Here is a 21455-nt window from a genome sequence, read left to right as displayed (position 1 = left end):
ACTGCCGTGGCCTGGGTTCAATTCTTGGGCCAGGAACCTCTGCATGCCATGGACGTGCTGTACCCCATACCCGCCAAAAAAAAGAACCTTCTTCTGTTCTTTAGTATTACTAGTACCCTTCTTGTATCACAGCTGTAGCTGTTCCAAGGTAGCTTTGCATGTCTAGACCAGGTGCAGAAATGGTGTGAGGAAAGTGGGGGTGGGCAGGAATAGAGAAACGTGGGTGCAGGATCCCTCACTATCCTTATAATGTTAAAACTCATATTCATCTGAAATACTTCCTCAAACCACATCTCTGAATATGACGCCTCAACTGTCATTCAAGTTCCAGCTTCCCAACTGGCCCAGCGTCCAGTTGTTTCCTTCAATCTCTTAAATTCATCACTCTCCTCCTTCCCAATGTAAAAAATCTCTTGATTCTGACCCCGGGGTAACCTAGTGCTAGTAGTGAGTAGCAACACTGGTGCAGCGAGGGCTCTCAGGGCGTGCACCTACCTCTGGTTAAGAAATACAGAAATCTGAAGGGGTAAGGGCCAAAGCAAGGGCTGTTCAATCATACTCTGCTCCTTCCGGACTTCCAAGGAGCCCCAGTCTCCAGTGTACCCACTATCCGGCCCGTCTTTAAATTCCAAGCACCGCCCTGGGGCTTGGGATTCTCACCTCTGTCCCCACTGCCTCACCCCCATTCCGTAGCTCCCGCCTCCTCCACCCGCAGATTCCAGCCCCCATTTCGGCCCCCTCCCGGACTCCAGCTCCAACACCCGGCTGCCACTGCTGCAGCCGCTGCCATGGTGATGGATCTCGCGAGAACTGCCGCTCACCGCCGCGCAACTCTCGCGCGATCGGGGAGGTGGGAAGTATCCCGGCCTGGGGGTGGGGGTGCGGCGCACAGCTCCTGTCGCCGTCGCGGCTTCCGGTGCTAGGTGGTGGGAAGGAAGGAGGGAGCTGGGAGCGGGGCCAGGGGAGCAGCAGCGCTGAAATCGGCTGAGGGAGCCGGAGAGAGTGGAGCGAGAGCCGAGCGGAACCCGCGGGGGCGGAGGCGGCGGCCGCAGCGGCAGAGCTGCGAGCAGGAACAGGTGAGGGGCTGAGGAGAGAAGGCGGGTCCGGGTAGAGGAGAGGCTCGGGGTGGTGGCTGAGAGGATAGAGCAACCCCCCCTCCCGTCCCCAAGCTCGCACGGCCGTGCCTGGCATCGGACGGTGGGGTCCTTCCCACCCGAGAGCTCGGAGAGGGGCCGCTGGGCCATCCTCACGCCTGCCCCCGCATTTGAAGGACGCGGAGCTGGGGTGGGGGTGGGGGGCGCACACGGATTTGTCCTCCGTCTCGCACAAGGGGGCGACCTGGGCTGCAGTTAGGTTCCCCTCGCCTGCAGGAGGTGGGCTTTTGAGGGGTTGGGGCTGAGGGGGAGGAGAGCAGTCCAGGGAGAGGTGACGTGGGGGCGGTGATGGTTGTTTTATATCCTTTTCCTATTAAAGGGCTAGAGAATGTCGCTTTTTTCCTGCCCCCGCTCCTCCTCCACCTTAGTAATGGATCAGAGAGAAGCTTGCCATGGTGACACCTCCTCCCCCCACATCATGGGGCAGGGGTGCATAGGGGGTTTAGGGATTAGCCGGGAACGCAGGCTCGTGGGCACCGCAGGGGCACTGTTCTGGTAGAGATTGTGCTTTCGGGTCTTGGGAACCGCAGGTTGGGAAGAGGGCAGCAGGTGAGGAGCAGGAGGGGAGGCGGCAGGGAAGGGGGAGGGGGATCTGATCTTGGTTGGAGAAGAGAGGTGGTGCCTTCCTCCCCCAGGCGAAGCGGGGGCGGTCTCACAGGAGGAGGGAGCATCTTGTCGCTGGCTCTGAGTTTGTGTCTTCCAATCCGCTTTCTTTCTTTAGGAAGTACCAGGATTCCCGGAACAGAAAATGGAGCCATTGCTTACACCAGTGCTTGAGGGAGGAAGGGGGGGAGTGGAATTCCCTGTTAAAACGAACCACTTGATGAGCAAAGTGGTAGCTCCTCGTCTGGGGGAGTTCCCTTCTTTCTGGGTTGTATTACTGCCAGTCTCCCTCTGGCCAGGCCAGGGGGAGTGTGGTATGTGGTCAGGAGTGAGAAGAAATAGTGAGGTCATCGGGTGAGGGAGAAGTGTAACTTAAAACCTGTCTCTGCCGCCGTTGATTGGGTCATCCCTGGTCTTTGGCATGAAAGTTTTATTTGATAGGAGATCTGCTGCAGGAGTCTGATTGCTTGGGTCAGTGCAGCAGAACAGAATCTAGTCTCTGCCTATTTCCTTCCCTGTCCCTTATCAGGTGGTGACAATCTTTGCTGCCATTTTGTCTGGAGCTTGTTGTTGGAGCAGGCGTCTCCACTTACTATGACTGGAATGGGTCAGTGAATTGGTCATTGTACATTAGACGTGAGTTTGAATAACATGTCTTTAAAAGCTCATTCTGAGAAAGAAGCTGATCCGTTGAGTTCACCTTTTCAGAGAATGAATCATTGACCTTTGATTCAGCTGGAAAGGGTTCTTATGTATCACGTATTCACATGCCTCTGGTCTCCTAGCATAGAGTTATTAGCTTGTTTAGTCAAAATTCTTTTGAGTATGTCTTGCTTTTCCAAAGAGAAGAAGCTTTTTGAGTGTAGGAGTTGGATGCCATTTTGTACTTCCCATACTACTTGTGCACAGTAGGCACTCAGGATGTAAATGAGTAAAACTCAGGTTTTCTGACCACAGTTTAATGAAAGAGAAAGAGGTGGCCTGGCCATCAGGGAGAGTGCCCGAAGATAGCTGAATGAGGGCATAAAGGTCCTTAGCTTTTGTAATTTAGAGTCCTTGGTCTGTCCATCTTCCTAAGAAGCCCAGAACAACCATGGATAATGAAGCGAAGACGCAAAAAGAAAAATATTAGGAATTCCTGTCGTGGCACAGTGGTTAACGAATCCAACTAGGAACCATGAGGTTGCGGGTTCGATCCCTGGCCTTGCTCAGTGGGTTAAGGATTCTGCATTGTCGTGAGCTGTGGTGTAGGTCGCAGACGCAGCTCGGGTCCCACGTTGCTGTGGCTGTGGTGTAGGCCAGTGGCTGCAGTTCCAATTGGACCCCTAGCCTGGGAACCTCCATATGCTGTAGGTGCGGCCCTAGAAAAAGGCAAAAAGACAAAAAAAAAAAAATATTAGAACACAGAGTTATTATTTATCTGAAATCTCAGATATCCTGCTTCCCCATTGTGGGCAAGGGAGTCTCTCTATCAGATCTAAGTCCTTCAGAGTGTCATCTACAAATTGGGATCCTGGTGATTAGGGAGAAAGGAGCCAGCGTATGTCCAAGGTGCCAGTGAATGGTAGCCATTATTATTAAACTGAATTCAAGTGTTAAGGAGGGCAGACAGCAGGTTGGCAGGAGTGGAAGTGAAGTCTTAAGTGCACAAAAGGTCTTACTGTGTGTGTTCATCTCTGCTACTCTTTTCCATTGGAGTCACAATAGAGGAAATGGACTCAGGACAGTGGGTGGGAGTTGCTGGTTCGTGGAGGAAGTCCTTTAAAACTAGGACTGTTAAAGCTGAGTCAGTAACTGAGGGACATTGTGGAATCTGCTTCCCCATATACCTTTAGAAACAGAGACCAAGAGGCCTGAGACTTGAAACATATCACTGTGTTTGGCTCGCCTCACCGTTCTTTAACAACTCGAGGTATAATTGATTTACAATATTGTGTTTGTTTCAGGCGTACAGCATAAATCCCTTCACCAATTTCGTTGCAGGTGAATTAAGACGCAAAATGGTGTGGTAATTGATTAAGTGTGGACCTTGGAACCAGACAAAATTAGGTTCAAATGGTGTGGTAATTGATTAAGTGTGGACCTTGGAACCAGACAAAATTAGGTTCAAATCCTGCCTCTGCTAATTTCTAGTTGTATGATTTTAGCGAAATTATCTATCCTCTCTGCGTCATTTTCTTTGTCTGTAAAGAGCGAGATAATGTTGGCCTGAGATTAAATGAGATAATACAGGAGTTCCTGTTGTGGCTCAGTGGGTTAAGAACCCGACTAGCATCCATGAGGATGCAGGTTTGATCCCTGGCCTCGTTCAGTGGGTTAAGGATCCGGCGTTGCCACAAGCTTCGGTGTAGGTCTCAGGTGTGACTTGGATCAGGTGTTGCTGTGGCTGTGGTGTAGACCTACAGCTTCAGCTCCGATTGGCCTCCTAGCCTGGGAACTTCCATATGCCGCAGGTGCAGCGGTAAAAAGAAAAAAAACTGAGGCAATACATGTAAAACACTTAGTATTATACAAAGTACATAGTAAGCCCCAAGTAAATGTCAACTGCTATTAATAATAATCATCATAATAGCAATAATAACATGAGCACTCAGGGCTGCCTTGAAGAAGAGGAGGTCTACAAAAGAACAACTTGCCGCCTGAAGTGCTTGTGTAGAAGGATGATTGTTACCGTGACTCTCTGTGTTAGTCGTAGGCTCATGAGCAATGAAATCTTTTTTCAGCATCAGCCTCACAGAGGCAGCTCCTGTTGCCTGAGTGGGAGGTAAAGCTGGAGCAAGGCAGGGTCCCTGAACCAGCAACTTGGATGTAGGGTGAGGCTGTGGGGGCTCAAGAATAGCATTCATGTTAGAAAAATCAGAATGACTCTGAAGTAACGGTTGACTCTTCTAAAAAAGAGCACCCTGATCGACCTAGGTTGGGCATTTAGATTTGTGGGTCCCAGAGTTCTCTTGTGGCACAGCAGGTTAAGGATCTGGTGTTGTCACTGCAGCCGCTTGGGTCGCTGCTGTGGCACAGGTTTGATCCCTGGCCCGGGAACTTCCATATGCTATAGTCGTGGCCAGAAAAAAAGAAAGAAAGAGCGAGTTCCCATTGTGGCTCAGTGGTTAACAAACCCAACTAGGAGCCATGAGGTTGCGGGTTCGATCCCTGGCCTTGCTCAGTGGGTTAAGGATTCAGCGTTGCCCTGAGCTGTGGTATTAGGTCACAGATGTGGCTCGGATCTGGTGTTGCTGTGGCTCTGGTGTCGGCCGGTCTGTGGCTACCGCTCCGATTAGACCCCTAGCCTGGGAGCCTTCATATGCCGAGGGTACGGGCCCAGAAAAAGACAAAAAAAGAAAATTGATTCCTGGGTCCCCTTATTTTAGATTTCAGTCAGTATTTCAGCATCCTCCATTTCCTGGGCCAGTCTTTTCACTTAGTCATATCTCCTTTAAATGTCTGCCTCTGTTTGAGAACATACTGTGTTCAAGTCCAGAGTTCTGGTATCTGTACTTCTGTCTACTATCCTTTTTATGACATCTGTTGCAAATATAGGTAGAGTGTTAATGAAGCCTCTTGATTTTTTTTTTTTTTTTTTTTTTTGTCTTTTCTAGGGCCGCACCTGTGGCATCTGGAGGCTCCCAGGCTAGGGGTCTATTCAGAGCTGTAGCCGACAGCCTACGCCAGAGCCACAGCAACGTAGGATCCGAGCCGCATCTTCGACCTACACTACAGCTCACGGCAACACTGGATCCTTTAACCCACTAAACGGGGAGGCCAGGGATCGAACCCACAACCTCATGGTTCCAAGTCAGATTTGTTAACCACTGAGCCACAATGGGAACTCCCAAGCTTCTTGATATTGAAAGGACATGGGGAGCATTTGGAAAAAGTTCCAGAAATGTTTAAAAGCTTTGTATTGTCATCTGAGAAAGAACTGACTGAGGTAGAGATTTTATGAAGCTCTTAGAGATTTGTCATGAATTTCTGCAAAGGATCTACTACACCATATGGACCAGAAAAGAAGGGGCTCGAGATTTCAGAGATCCACTTTTACCACCACATTCCTGAAGAAAGGTGAGATGACTAGGTGTGGCAGGTCTCGTGGTACCTTTTAGCTCCACCATTAACTGGTGAGAGTCTGCCATTAGCTGTCCTTTATGAACTTAAACACAATAGTGTCAAGCCTGAATGTTTAAATTTCACCATAGTTTAGGATACAGAAGAATGTTTTCTCTCTGTTGCAGGGGTTTTGTCCCCCTCCCCCACTTTTCTTAAAAAAACAGTCAAACTTTACATAAAATCTTTTTTGAAGTCTAATACATAAAATGGATAAAAGTGAATGTGCTCTGGTAGTGGTGGAGAGTAGTGGAGCCTAATTAGAGTCTTTCCTGGAGTTCTCCTTTTCCCCTAGGCAGCCTCTGTGTCCTATCCCAGGAACTCTAGGGCTCTGAGAGCATGGGAGCCACTTCCCAGTTTGTCAGATACAGGAAAAGGATTGGAGATCACCCACAGAGTCCTGTCCTCCTCTACTCCAAGTGTTTGCCATCATCCGTCGACTCATGCTCAACAACAGGCATATCAATTACTAGCTGCATATCAGTCACGAGCTACAGATCAGTCACGGTGCTGGATGCTGGGAACATGAAATATGAATGAGGCGTGGTCCCTCCTGGCAAGGGGCTGATAGTCTGTTGAAGTACTTCTCAAGCTTTTTCCCGCTACAGTATACAGAGAAAATGGTAATAGTGAGACAGGCATAGCTGCTTTCAACCTGAGATGACTGTCCCAGGGACTCCAGCCACCCTAAGCCCTGCCTCGCCGTCCAGTATTGATGGGATCAGTATCTGTAGCTGACCTGTATTGCATTAAAGGCACATTCTTTGGGAAGTTCCAGTTCTGGAAAGCAAAACACACGAAGGTGAAGAAAACCTTCTATGGTAAGTGCTAGAGTAGAAGTGTGTTTGAGATGCTGGGGGATAACAGATGGTGCTTGTCCCCCAGGGCAGGCAGTTGTCTGTCCTCTGTATCCTTAGGCTGCTCTGTGAAGAGTGGCCGTGTCCAAATCATGGCCTCCTGTTTCATCTGTTCACTGGCAGCTCCATCTTGACCTGCACAGTGGGACCAGATTGGGGCAAAGGTTTACTAGGGCTTTGGGCTGATTACTCACGGAATCAGTGATTTTGTGATTAGGCAAGTTCAGTGTTCTGGATATTTCAGGCTGTAGATGTGGGCATTGGAGCAGCCATCAAATATCAGGAGATGAAGCAGTTGTAAACTGGTCAGATTCTGAGCATAGGGCAAGCTGAAAGCTTTGGTTAGAAGACAGTGCTACAGAATGTTCCAAGAAAACAAATGACACTACGTTTTTAATCTCATCACTGTTTTGTCTAGGTAGGTCATATATTCTGAAACTGACCAGATGCTCTGTTCTGACTCATTTGATGAGGGATGTCCATGGGAAAAGCCATACCCTTCCCAGGTGTTTGGATCTCTGCTAGGCTATTTAGAAGCCTTCTTCGCTTGATGTTGTGGCCTCCACTAAGTTATCTTGTACTGGAGTCGTCTTCTCGGACTAGAAGGGAAACTGGCATAAGGATTGTGACTTGGGCCTAAACACTGCTAATTAAGTGGAGCCTAGTTTTAGTTAAATTTATAACAGAAGGTCATCACTGATTGCCTAGTAGCTAAGTTCAACAGGTATCTTTCAGGCCTTATCTTAATATGGCGTTTCTACAGCCCAGCCTTTGACCCTCCTTTTTCTTTTTTTTTTGGTCGCACCTGCAGTGTGTGGAAGTTCTCTGGGCCAGGGATCCACCTCATGCCACAGCAGTGACCACACTGATTTTTAACCTGCCACAGGAGAACTCCTTTCCTTTTTTTTTTTTTTTTTATAATTTCTAGTGGTTATTTATTCATTTATTTTTTAAATTTTATTTATTTATTTTTTGTCTTTTTGCCATTTCTTGGGCCGCTCCCGCGGCATATGGAGGTTCCCAGGCTAGGGGTTGAATCGGAGCTGTAGCCACTGGCCTACACCAGAGCCACAGCAACGCAGGATGCGGGATCATTAACCCACTGAGCAAGGGCAGGGACCGAACCCGCAACCTCATGGTTCCTAGTCGGGTTCGTTAACCACTGCGCCACGACGGGAACTCCTCCTTTCCTTTTTTAAAAAATGTTCTTTCCTCATTGCCTGTGATGTCTCACTCTCTCGATTTCCTTTCTGCCCTTTTGGTTGCTTCCTGCTCTTTTTCCTGGCCTCTTTTTTTTTTGCCCATGGCTTTAAATGTTGATGTGCTCCAGGTTTCTGCCTTTGGCCCTTTTCTCCTGTCTCATTCTACACACTCTCTCTAGCTGTATCAATTAGGATGCACCGGTTGCAAAAGATAGAAAACACATCTGTGGCTCAAACAGTACAAGGATTCATTAAACATACAGCAAGAAGTCTAGGTGAAATAAGCCAGACACAAAAGGACAAATATTGTATGATTCCACATTTATGAGAAATCTAGAAATTCAGAGACAAAAGTAGAATGGTAGTTTCTAGGAGCTGGGGGTAAGGGGATTATTGTTTAATGAGTACAGAGTTTCAGTTTGGGAAGATGAAAAAGTTCTGGAGATGGATGCTGGTGATGGTTGCATAACACTATGAAGGTACTTAATGACAATGACCTGAACACTTATAAATAATTAAAATGGTAAATTTTATGTTATGTATATTCTGTCACAGATAGAAGCAGGTCCAAGGGTAGAATACTTTTTTTTTTTTGTCTTTGCTATTTCTTGGGCCACTCCTGCGGCATATGGAGGTTCCCGGGCTGGGGGTCGAATCAGAGCGCTGGCTTACGCCACAGCCACAGCAACTCGGGATCCGGGCTGCGTCTGCAACCTACACCACAGCTCAGGGCAACGCCAGATCCTTAACCCACTGAGCAAGGCCAGGGACCGAACCCGCAACCTCATTGTTCCTAATCGGATTCGTTAACCACTGCACCACGAGGGGAACTCCCAAGAATACTTTTTATTATTATCTTTTTAATCTGTCAGCTTAACAGTGTTATTAAGGATCCAGATTTTCTCCATTTTTCTGCTCTGACATCCTAGTGTTCTTACAGCTGTCTCTTCATATAGCATCTCACCCTTCTACATTAACATCCAAAGGCTGGGCAAGAGAATGTTGACATATGTTCTCTTTTAAGATTGAGGAAAACTTTCCCAGACACTCCCAGCAGACTTTCCTTACATCTTGTTGCCTGGAATTAATGCCTGACCATTTGCGACTCAGTCACTGGCAAGAAAAATGGAATGCCCACATCCCTTCAGCTGATCAGTTTTCATACCCTAGGGCTGGGGAGGGGTAGCTCATACCCCCTCCACGCCAACATCAGAACAAATTCAGGGTTCCGTTAGAAGAAAGACAAGGAAGATGGCTGTTGGGGTAGGCAGCCAGTAACTGCTGCCATCCTGGATTCTCTTGGTTCCTCTGGTGGCTTCACTTACTATCTCTGCAGATAATTCCAAATACTCAGATCAGGCTTTTCTCCTGAGCTTCATACCTTAGCACCTCAAAATCAGTGTTAATCTAAAAACAAACATCTTGGGAGTTCTCTTGGTGGTGCACCAGGTTAAGGATCCAGTGTTGTCACTGCAGTGGTTTGGGTTGCTGCTGTGGTGTGAGTTTGATCGATGGCCAGGGAACTTCTGTATACTGCAGGCATGGCCAAAAATTTTAAAAACTAAAAAAATAAAAAGGAGTTCCCCTTGTGGCTTAGCAGTAATGAACCCTGCTAGTATCCATGAGGACTTGGGTTTGATCCCCAGCCTTGCTCTGTGGATTAAAAGGATTTGGCTTTGCCGTGAGCTAGGGTGTAGGTCACAGGTGTACCTCTCATCCTGCGTTGCTATATCTGTGGCTGTGGCATAGGCTAGCGGCTATAGCTCCATTTTGACCCCCTAGCCTAGGAGCTTCCATATGCTGCAAGTGCAGCCTTAAAAAGACCGAAAGAAAAAAAGGAACTTAGATCTGTTCCTCTTGTGTTTTGTGTCTCAAGAAGTGCCACTGAATCATGCAGGCCAGAAACCTGGGAATCATCTTTGACTCTTCTCCTCTTCCTTTGTTTAATCAGTCATTAAATCCTGTACATTCTGCTATTTTGATGTTTCAAATCTGTCCTGTCCTTTCTATTGCCACCTCTCTTTCAGTACTTGTATTTCTTTCTTTCTTTCTTTCTTTTTTTTTGCTTTTTAAGGCCGCCCTTGTGGCATATGGAGGTTCCCAGGCTAGGGGTCAAATTGGAGCTACAGCTGCCAGTCTGTAGCACAGCCACAGCAATGCGGGATCCGAGTCACGTGTCTGTGACCTATACCACAGATCACGGCAACGCTGGATCCTTAACCCACTGAGCAAGACCAGGGATCAAACCTGCGTTTTCATGGATACTAGTCAGATTTGTTTCTGCTGAGCCACGACGGGAACTCCAGAACTTGTGATTTCTTGTCTTCGTTACTTACTGTACCTCCCAAGTGGTCTCTCTGCCTCGAGTCTTTCTCCCTTTTAATTTATTCCCTAAACTACCATCAGAATAGTCTTTCTAAAGCACTTATCTGATCATGTTACTCAGTATGATCTTTAAGCCCTTCAGTCTAGCTTCTGCATCTTTCTTCAGCCTCATCCCTTCCTTTAACTCATCATGCTGCATCCACATAAACGACCTCCTATTTACACCTGGCTTTGGCTAATAAATGCTCTTTCTAACTCAAGTGTTTGTGCCTGCGCACACACTGTTCCCTCTCCCACCTTCCCTGTTCTGTATTTTCTGATTGCTTCCTGTTCTTCCTTTAAGAGTCAGCTTAGGTATGACCTGAGAATAATGTCTGAGAATTGTCCTTTACCCTCCAGTCTTGGCTGCTCCAGCTTTCTGTCCCCATAATATTGTGTGCTAATCCACTCTTATCCTCTCACTGTTTGTAATTCTCTGTCTCCTCGTCTTTTTCTCCCATTGACTGAGTTTCATGAAAGCAGAAACTCTCTTCCTTTGTATCCCTGGTTCAGTATACTCAATACGTGTCTAATGAATGGATGGAAAGTGACGTCAGAAGCTGTTTCTTGGCTTTGGGAAATTTTGTGTCCCATAGAAGTCATTGAGATACTGATCTCAGAGTTCTTGTGTGCCGATTACAGTGCTCTTGAGACAAAAACTTGGAAAGTTTACAGAGGTCACAAGCCAGCTGTGCTAAAGAAACTAAATACAGGCAGATCCTGCTTGGGTTTCCTTAAATTTTTTGGTCTGCTCCATTGGCTGTGCTAAAAATAGCATCTCTATTAGTGATAGCTCAATTTGAAAATTATCGGGGAATAAAGCTGCTTTTAATGCACCCTGCCTGGCAGCAGAGGGTTTGGGGGACTCTGGTCGTCCTTTCCCTGTACCCGTGCAGTCTGCAGAGGATGTTCTGGACATGGAGTCCCCTCAGAGATCTCTCAGGACACAGGCCTGAGGCAGGAAGGAGGAGTGATCTTTAAGGCCCTTCATGATCTAGCTTTTGCTAGTGTGGCCGACTAGGCGGTGAGTCTCAGAATCACCTGGAGGGTGAGGCAGGCATGCCTCAAGTCATGATGCCTGACCGATCAGTGACAGCAGCCACCTGCCTCTCCCGGGGGGTGGGGAGGTGGGGTGGGGGGAGGGGTTGAAGGAGGTAAATGGTCGCCAGTGGACATCCTCAGGTGAGGCTGATCAGTGTGCCGGATGGAATTCCTGCAATGTCCCACATAGATTGTACTAGAACACACTTTTAGAGCTCCTATTCTTATTTTTACCACTGATAACAAAGTTTGTAACTGTAAAATGGAATATTGAGATATATTCTTTTTTTTTTTTCTTTTCCTTTTTCGGCTGCCCCGTGGCATAGAGTTTCCAGGCCAGGGATCAGATCCAAGCCGCAGTTGCGACCTAGGTCACAGCTGCGGTAACACCGGATCCTTAACCCACTGTGCCGGGCCAAGGATCGAACCTGCGTCTCAGTGCTCCCAAGACGCCACAGTTCCCACTGTGCCACAGTGGGAACTCTTACTGTATTTCATTTTTCATCTGGAGCCACTCACCTTCAGTTTTAACCACTTCCTGTTTCTACCAGCCCATGGATTCCTGGCATTTTGCCCTGTTGACACAAGAGTGCCATTTGTGGCAAAGAAGAATAACTATAGGCTGTATGGTAGGTATAGAGAAACAATCCAGGGTTTGTTTGTTTGTTTGTTTGCCATTCTGCTTCCCAGAGCTCTTTCTAGGAATGCATTATGGTGAAACTGAGAATTGGCTATATAGCCAAAGATTTGTGTTTGCGGCACAAAGGAGAAAGTTCTCACCATCCCGGTGATAAGGGCAGCGTGCTGAGTAGAAACAGACAAGGACAGAACAAGCCAAGACTTCTTGTCCACATCCCCTTTGGAATGCTATTCTGAGTTAGGATTAGGGTTAGGTTATATTAAAGAGGAGCTGTAATGTCCATTAATTTCAAGGCCCTGGGATGCCAGTGGGGACACATGGTGAGTACTTGGATATTTCATTAGTTATCTATTAGCTCCATTGTGTATTAAGGGGCAAGAGGAAATTCCACCAATTTTAGTCTTCTAGCCCTTTCATGGCTTTCTCAAACCAGTCTTGGGGTCAGTATGTGTGGAAAATGGCCAAGAATTGACAGGATACTCAAGCAACCATCTGTGCATTACACAGAGCTACCAAGTACTGCTAGGTCAGAAGAAATGATATAAGGCCATCCTCAGATGAGGCTTAAGTCTGTCAATGTGCTTGGTTGAACTCCTGTAGTGGGCTTGGCAGTGGGAATGAGGACAGATCCAAAATAAATAAAAGGCGTAGTCCTTGCCCATGGTGAGTACACAGCTAAATTGAGGAGGCCGTAAATGCGCAGGCTTAGAAGAAGCAGCTCCACAATTTAAGTCAGTGCCACTTGAGTGGTTCGGGTAATTCGGGGGCCTTTATGTAGCATGCCAGGAAATAGAAATGAGTGTAACACTGGGATCAGCTTTTGAACCAAGACTTTAGCTTAGCAAAGAAGCAAACTAAGAGGACAGTGTATGCATGTTCTGGGGCAAGGGCATCTTCAGCCACTGCTCTACTCACAGTTGCCGATCAGGGATAGTTCCAGTCATGAAGGACAGCAAGATAAACGTGCAGTATAAATTCAATTCAGAATCTGAGCCAAAGCCTGTTACCTAAGCTTTAAAGCAAAGTATCATCTGGAGCTGAAGGAAAGGACACCTGAGCAAGAGCCAAGATTAAAAACTAGGAAGGACTGGGGAAAGTTTAAATTTCTGGAAGTGATGGCAGCAGAACCAAAAGTCTGACTACCACAGATCACCAAGTTTAGTGGGATCTCATCTTGTCGGCTGGGCAGGTGTCCCCTCCTGCCTCAGGAATCCTCGGGAATCTGTCTGCCTGGGTGGTTGAGGCAGGATGGGCAAGAAGAGTGGCTAGTGGGCGATTTGGCTGAAGTTGAGCCCAGCCTTCCCCCTGGGGTGTGAGCCCTCTAGGTCAGGGGCAGGGCTCATCTGCAGAACTACCCAGAGCACCACGCCTGGCTCATTAGTGGATGTCTGGGGCGGCCTTTGAAGATGAAACACTCCATAAGCACTCGTTGTTTCTGTTTTTTGGACAAACTAGTACTTTGGTCTCCAGGGGCTGTTGATCTGGCTCCTTTGTACTAGTCTGGAATTTGCTGCAAACTGAGGAGAGTAGGAAAAAAACCAGCCTGAAATAGTTTTTGAAAAAACAGCTAAACTCCCACCAGGCCCCTTGTAAATAGGATTCCTCCTATCCACCTTTCACATTCTTGGGTTTGGGTGCACTCTGTCTTGACCTGTTCCTTCGCCTGCTGGGTTTGGGGTGTGTGTGTGCATCTCTGGTTCTCAGACTGTATAGAGAGTGCCAGCAGCTGGCATATGGTGATTGCTGAATAAGCTGCCCACTGACGCATGTCTCCCGCAGGCACAGAGAACTGGCTGGCATGAGTGATTCTGATCCCCTGTTTCATTGTTATTTCAAAGATTCATTTCTGTGGCTGTCCTGAGCCATAGAGAAGGGAGGGAAGAAGACAGGGAATGAATGACTCGGTGATTCTCTGTTTTGGGGGTGGTGGGTGGGGTGGGCAGATAGGCATTTTGGACTTTTGTGGTGTTCTAGCTGCTCCCTTCATTTTGCTCATCATGTACCAGGCAGAAATGTCTAACCCGAGTGAGCTGCCAGTGAGGTTAGTAGAGACCTTGAGAGTTAGTTCAGTTATTCTGCTACTATGTGCCAGGCACCAGTCAAGTACCAGGAATACAGCAAGGAACAAAATAGATAAGGGGCTGACATTCTAGTGGGAGGAGAAAAACAGTACAGCAAGGAACAAATCTGCAACGTGTGCAATGGTGATAAATGCTGTGCAGAAAAGTGAAATGGGATAAATGGGGTAGAGAGTGGTGTGTGTGTGTGTTATAGGTGGTTATGGAAGGCCTCTTTGATACAATGACAGTTGAACAGACTCCTGAAGGAAGTGAGGGGGTGCTTGAGCAAGGTTGTTTGGGAGAGGAGCATTTCAGGCAGAGGGAATAGCAAAGACAGAAGCTTTGAGGCAGCAAAGCATTGAGGAATTGGAGTGGAGAAAGCCGAGGGGAGAGTGGTAGGATATTTCTGATGACAGAAATAGGAATGCCAATCATGCAGGACTTTGTAGGCCATGGTAGGACTTTGGATTTTACTAAGGGAGATAGGAAGCCAAAAGAGGGTTTTGAACAGAGGAGCCACATGACCTGATTTGGGCTTTCACATTAGTCTGGCTGCTCTGCGGAGACTAGACTGAAGGGGTTAGAGGAGAAGCAGGGAGTGAGAGGACTGCCTCAGCACAAGTGACCCTGTGGAGCTGCTGTCCTGGGATGGGCCACGGCGAGCCTCGGACCTACCTGGGTGAGGAATGAGGGGTAGCCTCACCCCCTGCCGCCTCCCAGCTCTCAGTGCGGTGTTGTATGAACAGGGCATGATTTTAGAGGCTGGCATTTCAAAGAGTGGAAAGCCTCAGCCTCTTTTAAGAGCGTTGCTTTCTTAGTTTCTCCTCATGAATTTTGATGTGTAGAAGGAAAGTGTGGAAGTATAGGAAGGGAAGAAGCAGTCTCTTGATTAGAGCAGAGAGCGTAAACCTTGGGAACCTGGCAAGCCTGGACCTTGTTGGGAGTCACAAAGAGCCACTCCTCATTCCACTCCCTCCTCTCCCACCCTTTCCAGAAGTCTCAGGGTAAGGTGGGGGGAGGGAGCGGCAGTAATGATCTCTCGACGCCTTGGGGTATAGTGTGGATGTCGAGACCGAAGGGACTTTAGAAATCGTCTTGTTCCACCCCCTCCGCTTACAGGTGCAGATAAGGACAGGCGAAGTAGCTCCTCAAAGTCACTGGCAGAAGCAGAGGTCCTTAGCGTGCACTGCTTTGTCTCTGCTCCCAAAGGCTCAGGATGTGTCTGAGTGGGCCTTGCTCTTCACAGTACCCTTAGTACCGTCAGGCTCTCAGTTTGTCATGGGTGAACTCCAGCCATGACTTTGGCAACTCTCATTCATACAAAAGCCTGACAAGCAGATGGTGCTAATGAGTTGACATTTTTTTTGCCTAGAATCAAGCCCTCCATACCAGGGACCAGACCAAAACCAGACCGCCGCTGCCCCTCCTTGCACCCGCCTGTCCTCAGAAAGCAGCTGCTGTGATCATGGGTAATATCTTTGGAAACCTCCTCAAGAGCCTGATTGGGAAGAAGGAGATGCGCATCCTGATGGTGGGTCTGGATGCCGCGGGGAAGACCACCATCCTGTACAAGCTGAAACTGGGCGAGATCGTCACCACCATCCCCACCATTGGTAAGGGCATGGCTCGGATGTAGGCTTTCAGGCCAACAGCTGAGCCAGAGCGGGGGCCTATTCCTAGATCCCCCCACCTGGCCACCAGGCAGGGCCCTGCAATTTGTGGGGTTCGGGGAGGGTGGTTATTTAGCTCACCAGCAGGTGCTGGGGCTGCCGTTTGCCCACCTACCCTGGCCCTCCCTGATGCAGGAACTTCCGCAGCCTGGCACCCAACAGTGGCCCTCAGGCTCTGAGCTGGTTTGTTCTCTGTTTTTTGAAAAGCAGGTGAAGGGCTTTGATGTTCCTGCCAGAGGCCTGGAATTGTTTCAGTTTAGATCCCTGGTGGCCCTGATCCCAGTTAAGACCTGCCTGTGGGAGGGAGAATATTTGCCCTGTGGAGGGGGCTCCAGATCATCATCATCAGCTGGTTCTGCGTTGGGGGCTCTAGGACTGTGGCTCACTTCCTGTTCTTCACTCTGTCTCCCAGGCCCCACGTCTCAGCTGAGGCAGATTCTGGTGGCCAAGGTACAGGAGTGGGGCTGAGTCATTTCTTTGCAGGAGGGAGAGTCAGAGACTGAGAGAACGAGGCGGGAAGGTTGTCTCACGTTGCCCAGGTGATGAGAACTTCCTTCCTGGCCTGACCCTCTTTGTCATCTTCCACTTCTCTCAGGTTTTCTTTTGGACCTTTACATGCCTAAGCCAAGGCACACCAGGCCTGAGGCAGCCTTAGCTTTCTCTCCCTTGCAGGGCCCCGGCCGTGGCTGGGGAAACAGGAACAAACCCCCCAGGGCGTTGTTTGCAGGCCTGCGGTTTCAGGCTAAGTGACCATTGTCTGCTTTTTCCAAAGGGTTCAACGTGGAGACGGTGGAGTACAAGAACATTAGCTTCACAGTTTGGGATGTGGGTGGCCAGGACAAGATTCGGCCTCTCTGGAGACATTACTTCCAGAACACTCAAGGTAGGGCATGTGAATTTCCCGTGGACTGGCATGGGCTGTTGGGTGTGAGCGAAGATTGTGGCTGTTGTTTGTTTTTGGTTATCAGCAGCTGACTCTTACCCTGCTGCAGCTCCTAAGCGTGGGAGAAAAGGGAGCAAATATTTGGAGGCTGTGAGGAGGGTGTTGTCTTTTGCTGGTGGGGGAGGGGAGTTGATCTTTCGTCTCTGTGCAGCCCATGCTCTGCCTCCCCAGGGTTGATATTTGTGGTCGACAGCAATGATCGGGAGCGAGTAAATGAGGCCCGGGAGGAGCTGATGAGGATGCTGGCAGAGGATGAGCTGCGGGATGCTGTGCTCCTTGTCTTTGCGAACAAACAGGTGAGACATCTCCCTACCCCTGGGTTTGAGAGAGGGCAGCCTGGCCGGGGAAAGCATAGGGTCTTACTGTGTGGAAAGCCCTGTGACTGTGCTCTCAGTTTTGAAAGTGCAGGAAACAAGATGAGTTGGCTCCTGTAGGCCCCTTTTCTGTCCCTGTCCCAGCTTTAATGAGCAACATGTCCATCGGGAGGGATTGGTGTGGTAGGTACTTCACCTCCAATCCCTGTTTTATCTTCCCTATTGTCCACCTTAGTGGCCCAGCCCTCGCTCCTGTGGTCGGACAGACCCGCTTGTTTGCCCGGTCTGAATCACCTCTCCACTTCCCTGCCAGCCCCGGATTTGGTTTCCAGCTCCTCGGTGGCATGACCTTTAGTGCATTGGATCTGGAGTTGTAGGGTGATTAAATCCAAGGTAGCCCTTGAGGCTCTTGCTCTGGGTTCCTAACCGAAGGAGGATGAGAGGGTGCTGGTACACATCCCTTTGGTCGATGGGTGGCTCTTTTAGAGCCTTTGAAAGATCCTGAGGCTCCTTTTTCTGTGTTTTCCTCGTGCTCCAGGATTTGCCTAATGCTATGAACGCTGCTGAGATCACAGACAAGTTGGGCCTGCATTCCCTGCGTCACCGCAACTGGTACATTCAGGCCACCTGTGCCACCAGTGGGGACGGGCTGTACGAAGGCCTGGACTGGCTGGCCAATCAGCTCAAAAACAAGAAGTGAGAGCCAGGCAGCCCTGTCCGACCACCACCCTCCCCCCACTGTCCCTGCCCCAGCCCTACCCTTTCCTTCCTGTTGCCAGCGTGGCCAGGCCCTGGGTATCATGTCCGCATGCCCAACGAGAGCCTTGCCTCCCCTGCCCTCCCCTCCCCCCATCCGTGACCAGTCCCAGTTGCTGTCCTGATGATGAATCATTCCAATTTACCGGATTTAAAACAAAAACAAGGTTGTTATGGTTTCATGGGGTGGCCCCCCTCAAGCTCTGGGGTTCGGGAGGTGGGGTGGGGTATTCTCTCCGTTTGCTTCCTTTGGCTCCGGTTGCCGTGCTCTTGGCATCTGAGTCCCTTCCTTCTCCCCACGAGCCCCTCTCCCACTCCCTGTCTTCCTTCCTTTTGCCGCTCTCTCCCTGTTCTACATGGAAATTGCACGGGCCTCTCTTTGTGTGCGTGCATGTGTGCGCGTGTATATACCTGTATAGAGAGATATATATGGGGGCCGAGGAGGGGGTGGAGGAGGTGGAGTGCCTCTCAGAGCTTAGAGCCAGGACACTGCCCACTCTGGCTGTCATCTGCCCCTGCCACGCTGGAGGGAAGGCTGCCCCAGGCTGCACTGGTTCCTCTCCTGTCTGCAGGTCAGCTTTCCTGGAGGATAGGATGGATGATGAATTTCTGCTGCCATCTTCCTTTACCCCCTCTCCACCCCACTTAGGACGGGCGGGTGTGTGGCATTTCTCTCTAGATGAGTGTTCCCAAGGAGATGCCATCCTGCCCTGCCTTGTTAGTGGGAAGGAGAGAGGAACCCACTCAGTCTTACCAGCTCACAGTGTTCAGCTGATCCTCCCCCTCATCCTTAGATTTGTTCCTCAGGAGCTTCAGGTGGGAGGTGGGGACAGCAAGACTGTGGGGTGTTTGGGGTCCAGAGCACAGGGAAGAGGGCCTCAGGTTTTCCATCTTCATCCTTTTGTTATTAGGAGAAGGTGAGGTGCAGATCAGTCCTGCTTCTGCCTTCCTGTCCCCTCCCCCAGTCTTCTGATCCTGGGGCCGGGTGGTTCTTCTGTCCTGTCAGAAGTTTCCTCACCCCAGTAGTTCTGCCAGCCTGGCCAAAGCTGGCTGGGTGGTTTCTTGGCGAGCGAGGAGTGGGGGTGACATAGCAGACCTCAATATCAATCCCCCTGTTCTCCAGTTCTTTCTACTCCAGAATGTGTTGAAGGATGCAAATTGTCTGTTCTGTTTCCAGACCCTCAGACCATCCTACTGTTCCTACCTTTTCCGTCCCAACCGTTTCCCCGGCCCTCTTCACCCACTTCCTGTAAATGGATCTGGGCATTGGGATGGAGGAAATGGAGCTCTGAAGTGGTCGCTGGTGCTGTGGGATGCAGCAGGCTCAGAGTCTTCCCTCCATCATGATGTAGTTGTTCAGAAGCTGCTGCTACTGTGTCTCTGGCTACAGGAGGCGCTTGTCCCTGAGGTCCTGGCCTGGGTCCTGACTTCTGCGGTTTCTGTGAAGCCGTGGCTTTTCTGTGGGCTCCTGTGTGTGCTGGCTGCGCCCTGAGCTCCAAGACAGCCGCCCATAACCTTTCTGCTACGGTCAGGGCCCAGAACCCCCATAGCATGGCTGAGGGACCTTCCCTGAAGGGCTGTCCCAAGCCCCACCCCATGGGGCCAGGCTTCCTGCCACCTTTGTCTACCACAGGCCATCAGTACCCCCTCCCTCACTCCAGCCTGAACCGTGAAAGAAAGGTTCCAGGGGTGTCCTCCTCAGTGCCAGCTCCTTAGTAGTGTTTACCCAGGATGCAGTGGGTGTATGCAGGTCTCTTGCTCTCTAGGCCTGTGTGTGTGTGTGGGTGTGGGTGTGTGTGGGTGTGGTGTGGGGTGGGGGTGAGGGGGCGGCTGCTGGAGCTTCTCTTTCCTTTTAACACGTATTCATTCCCCTGACCCCACAGATGCTTCCCTCCACACTTTTTCTTTGCCTTCATTTCATCAGGTTTTTTTTTTTTTGTTCCTGCCCCTGTGGCCTCTTGCCTCCCGGAACTCTCCTTTGCCTTCTCAACTTTCTCGCTGCTGTTGCCTGTTTGTTTCCCCTTTCCTTCATTCTTTCCTGCAAAGGAGCCCTCACTCTGTATCTTTGTGGTTGGTGAGGACTTGGCCTCTCCTGCCTCACGCCCTCTCTGACCCTCCTTAGTTAGATGCCAGTCCCAAATAGGTCTTTTCTCATTTTAGGCCCACCACCACCTTGGTGTGGGGGCTTCAGGGACTAGCCGGCCGAGGATGTTAGGAAGCAGCCTTGGAGGTTGCCTTGGTGCTGCTTGAGGCTCTGTCCAGCAGGGGGCAGTAAGTGATCGTGGTAGGACCCTGGCTGCTAGGCCTTGGGCAGGGCTGTCCTTTCTACATTCCCATTCCCCTGAAAGGTCTTTTGGGATTGGGTGTCTCATTCCATTTCTGCCCACTCCCTCCCCTCCTCTCCTCGGGTCGGTTTAATTTTATGTTTTCCTTTGTTCCAGCCTCTCTTCTCCCTGGGGATTTTCCCTATTCCCCCCCGAAAAGTTTGTGGTGTTGTAGTGGTAACTGCAGTTCTGAACTGGTTTTTCTCTTCTTTTTTCCTCCTCTGGAATGTAGACTGTATATGTTTAATAACTCACCTTCTCTCTCCTTGCTCAAAATGTGGGATACGCGATGACTGTGACCCTCGTTGGAAATTAAACTTGTTTTATGCAGCTTTGGAGCAGACCTTCCTCCTTGATGTGCAGCAGCCAATGGACAGTGTTTAATGGTGAGGGTAGTGTTGCTTCTGGTCCCTCTCTGCAGACTGCTCCTTCTCTCAGCAAAAGGGTAAAGGGTGCCCTTTTTTTTTTTTTTTTTTTTTTTTTTAATTTTCTGGGGCTGTACCCGCGGCATATGGAGGTTCCCAGGCTAGGGGTCTAATCGGAGCTGTAGCTGCCAGCCTACACCAGAGCCACAGCAACGCAGGATCCGAGCCGTGTCTGTGACCTACACCACAGCTCACGGCAACGCTGGATCCTTAACCCACTGAGCAAGGCCAGGGATCGAACCCGCAACCTCATGGATCCTAGGCGGATTCATTAACCACTGAGCCATGACAGGAACTCCTAAAGGGTACCCTTGATTGGGGAAAGTGAGGTTAGGGAGGAACTTAGGCTCATCCCCACACTGCTTACTTCTTCCCATCAGATCCCAAGAGGGAGCCTGAATGAGTTGGGCGTCAGAGTGTGAGGGTTTAGTGACTTTGCCCTTCTAGTTCTAAAGGGTTTAACCCCGCACTTAGCCATGTGTATCACCTTTTGGTAGACATTAGGGATTTCAGTGGCTATAGGCTATGAACTTGGTGTGCTCACACTGCCTCCACTCAGATCTCCCCAGCCCTGTCCATCAGGTGCCCCTAGTTGGAACAGGGTCCCCTTATCCACTGGAGTCTGCTCACCCATCTAGTTCTAACAGTGAGGAAGCCTGAAGGGGAAAGGCCTGAGAAGTATAAGGACCTTGATCCTCCTTACAGCTCACGGCCCTGCATCACCTTTGCTTTAGGTGTGCGGTTCCCTGTTGTCAGGAGGCCAAGTCCCATCCAGATATTCCACGGATGTCTTGAGGAAAAAGACCAGCCTCTGTCCTCCCATCCCACCCCCACCACTACTCTGTTCCTTTCTTGCTATTACTCAGGCAGAGAAGAGGGTGGTGCTGCCCTTTCTTTGGTGGACGAGGTCTGGGTAAGCCAGACAGGCCTTCCCTGCTCTTACCACTTTCTTAAGCTTTGAGAACAGAGGTCTTCCCAACCTGATGTTATGGGGAAGGGGT

General features: G+C 49.7%; 1 protein-coding gene across 2 annotated transcripts; it reads left to right on the top strand.

Annotated features, from left to right (window-relative positions):
* On the top strand, positions 825-20364 carry ARF3 (ADP-ribosylation factor 3). Of its 2 annotated transcripts, XM_021090975.1 has the most exons (5): positions 825-1076; positions 15395-15635; positions 16465-16575; positions 16807-16931; positions 17488-20364. In XM_021090975.1, the coding sequence occupies exons 2-5, from the start codon at positions 15488-15490 to the stop codon at positions 17647-17649; spliced, it is 546 nt and encodes a 181-aa protein (XP_020946634.1). In that variant the 5' UTR covers positions 825-1076; positions 15395-15487; the 3' UTR covers positions 17650-20364.

Source organism: Sus scrofa, chromosome 5, assembly GCF_000003025.6.
Source record: "Sus scrofa isolate TJ Tabasco breed Duroc chromosome 5, Sscrofa11.1, whole genome shotgun sequence".
NCBI lineage: Eukaryota > Metazoa > Chordata > Mammalia > Artiodactyla > Suidae > Sus > Sus scrofa.
This window is presented reverse-complemented; position numbering and strand designations above follow the sequence as displayed.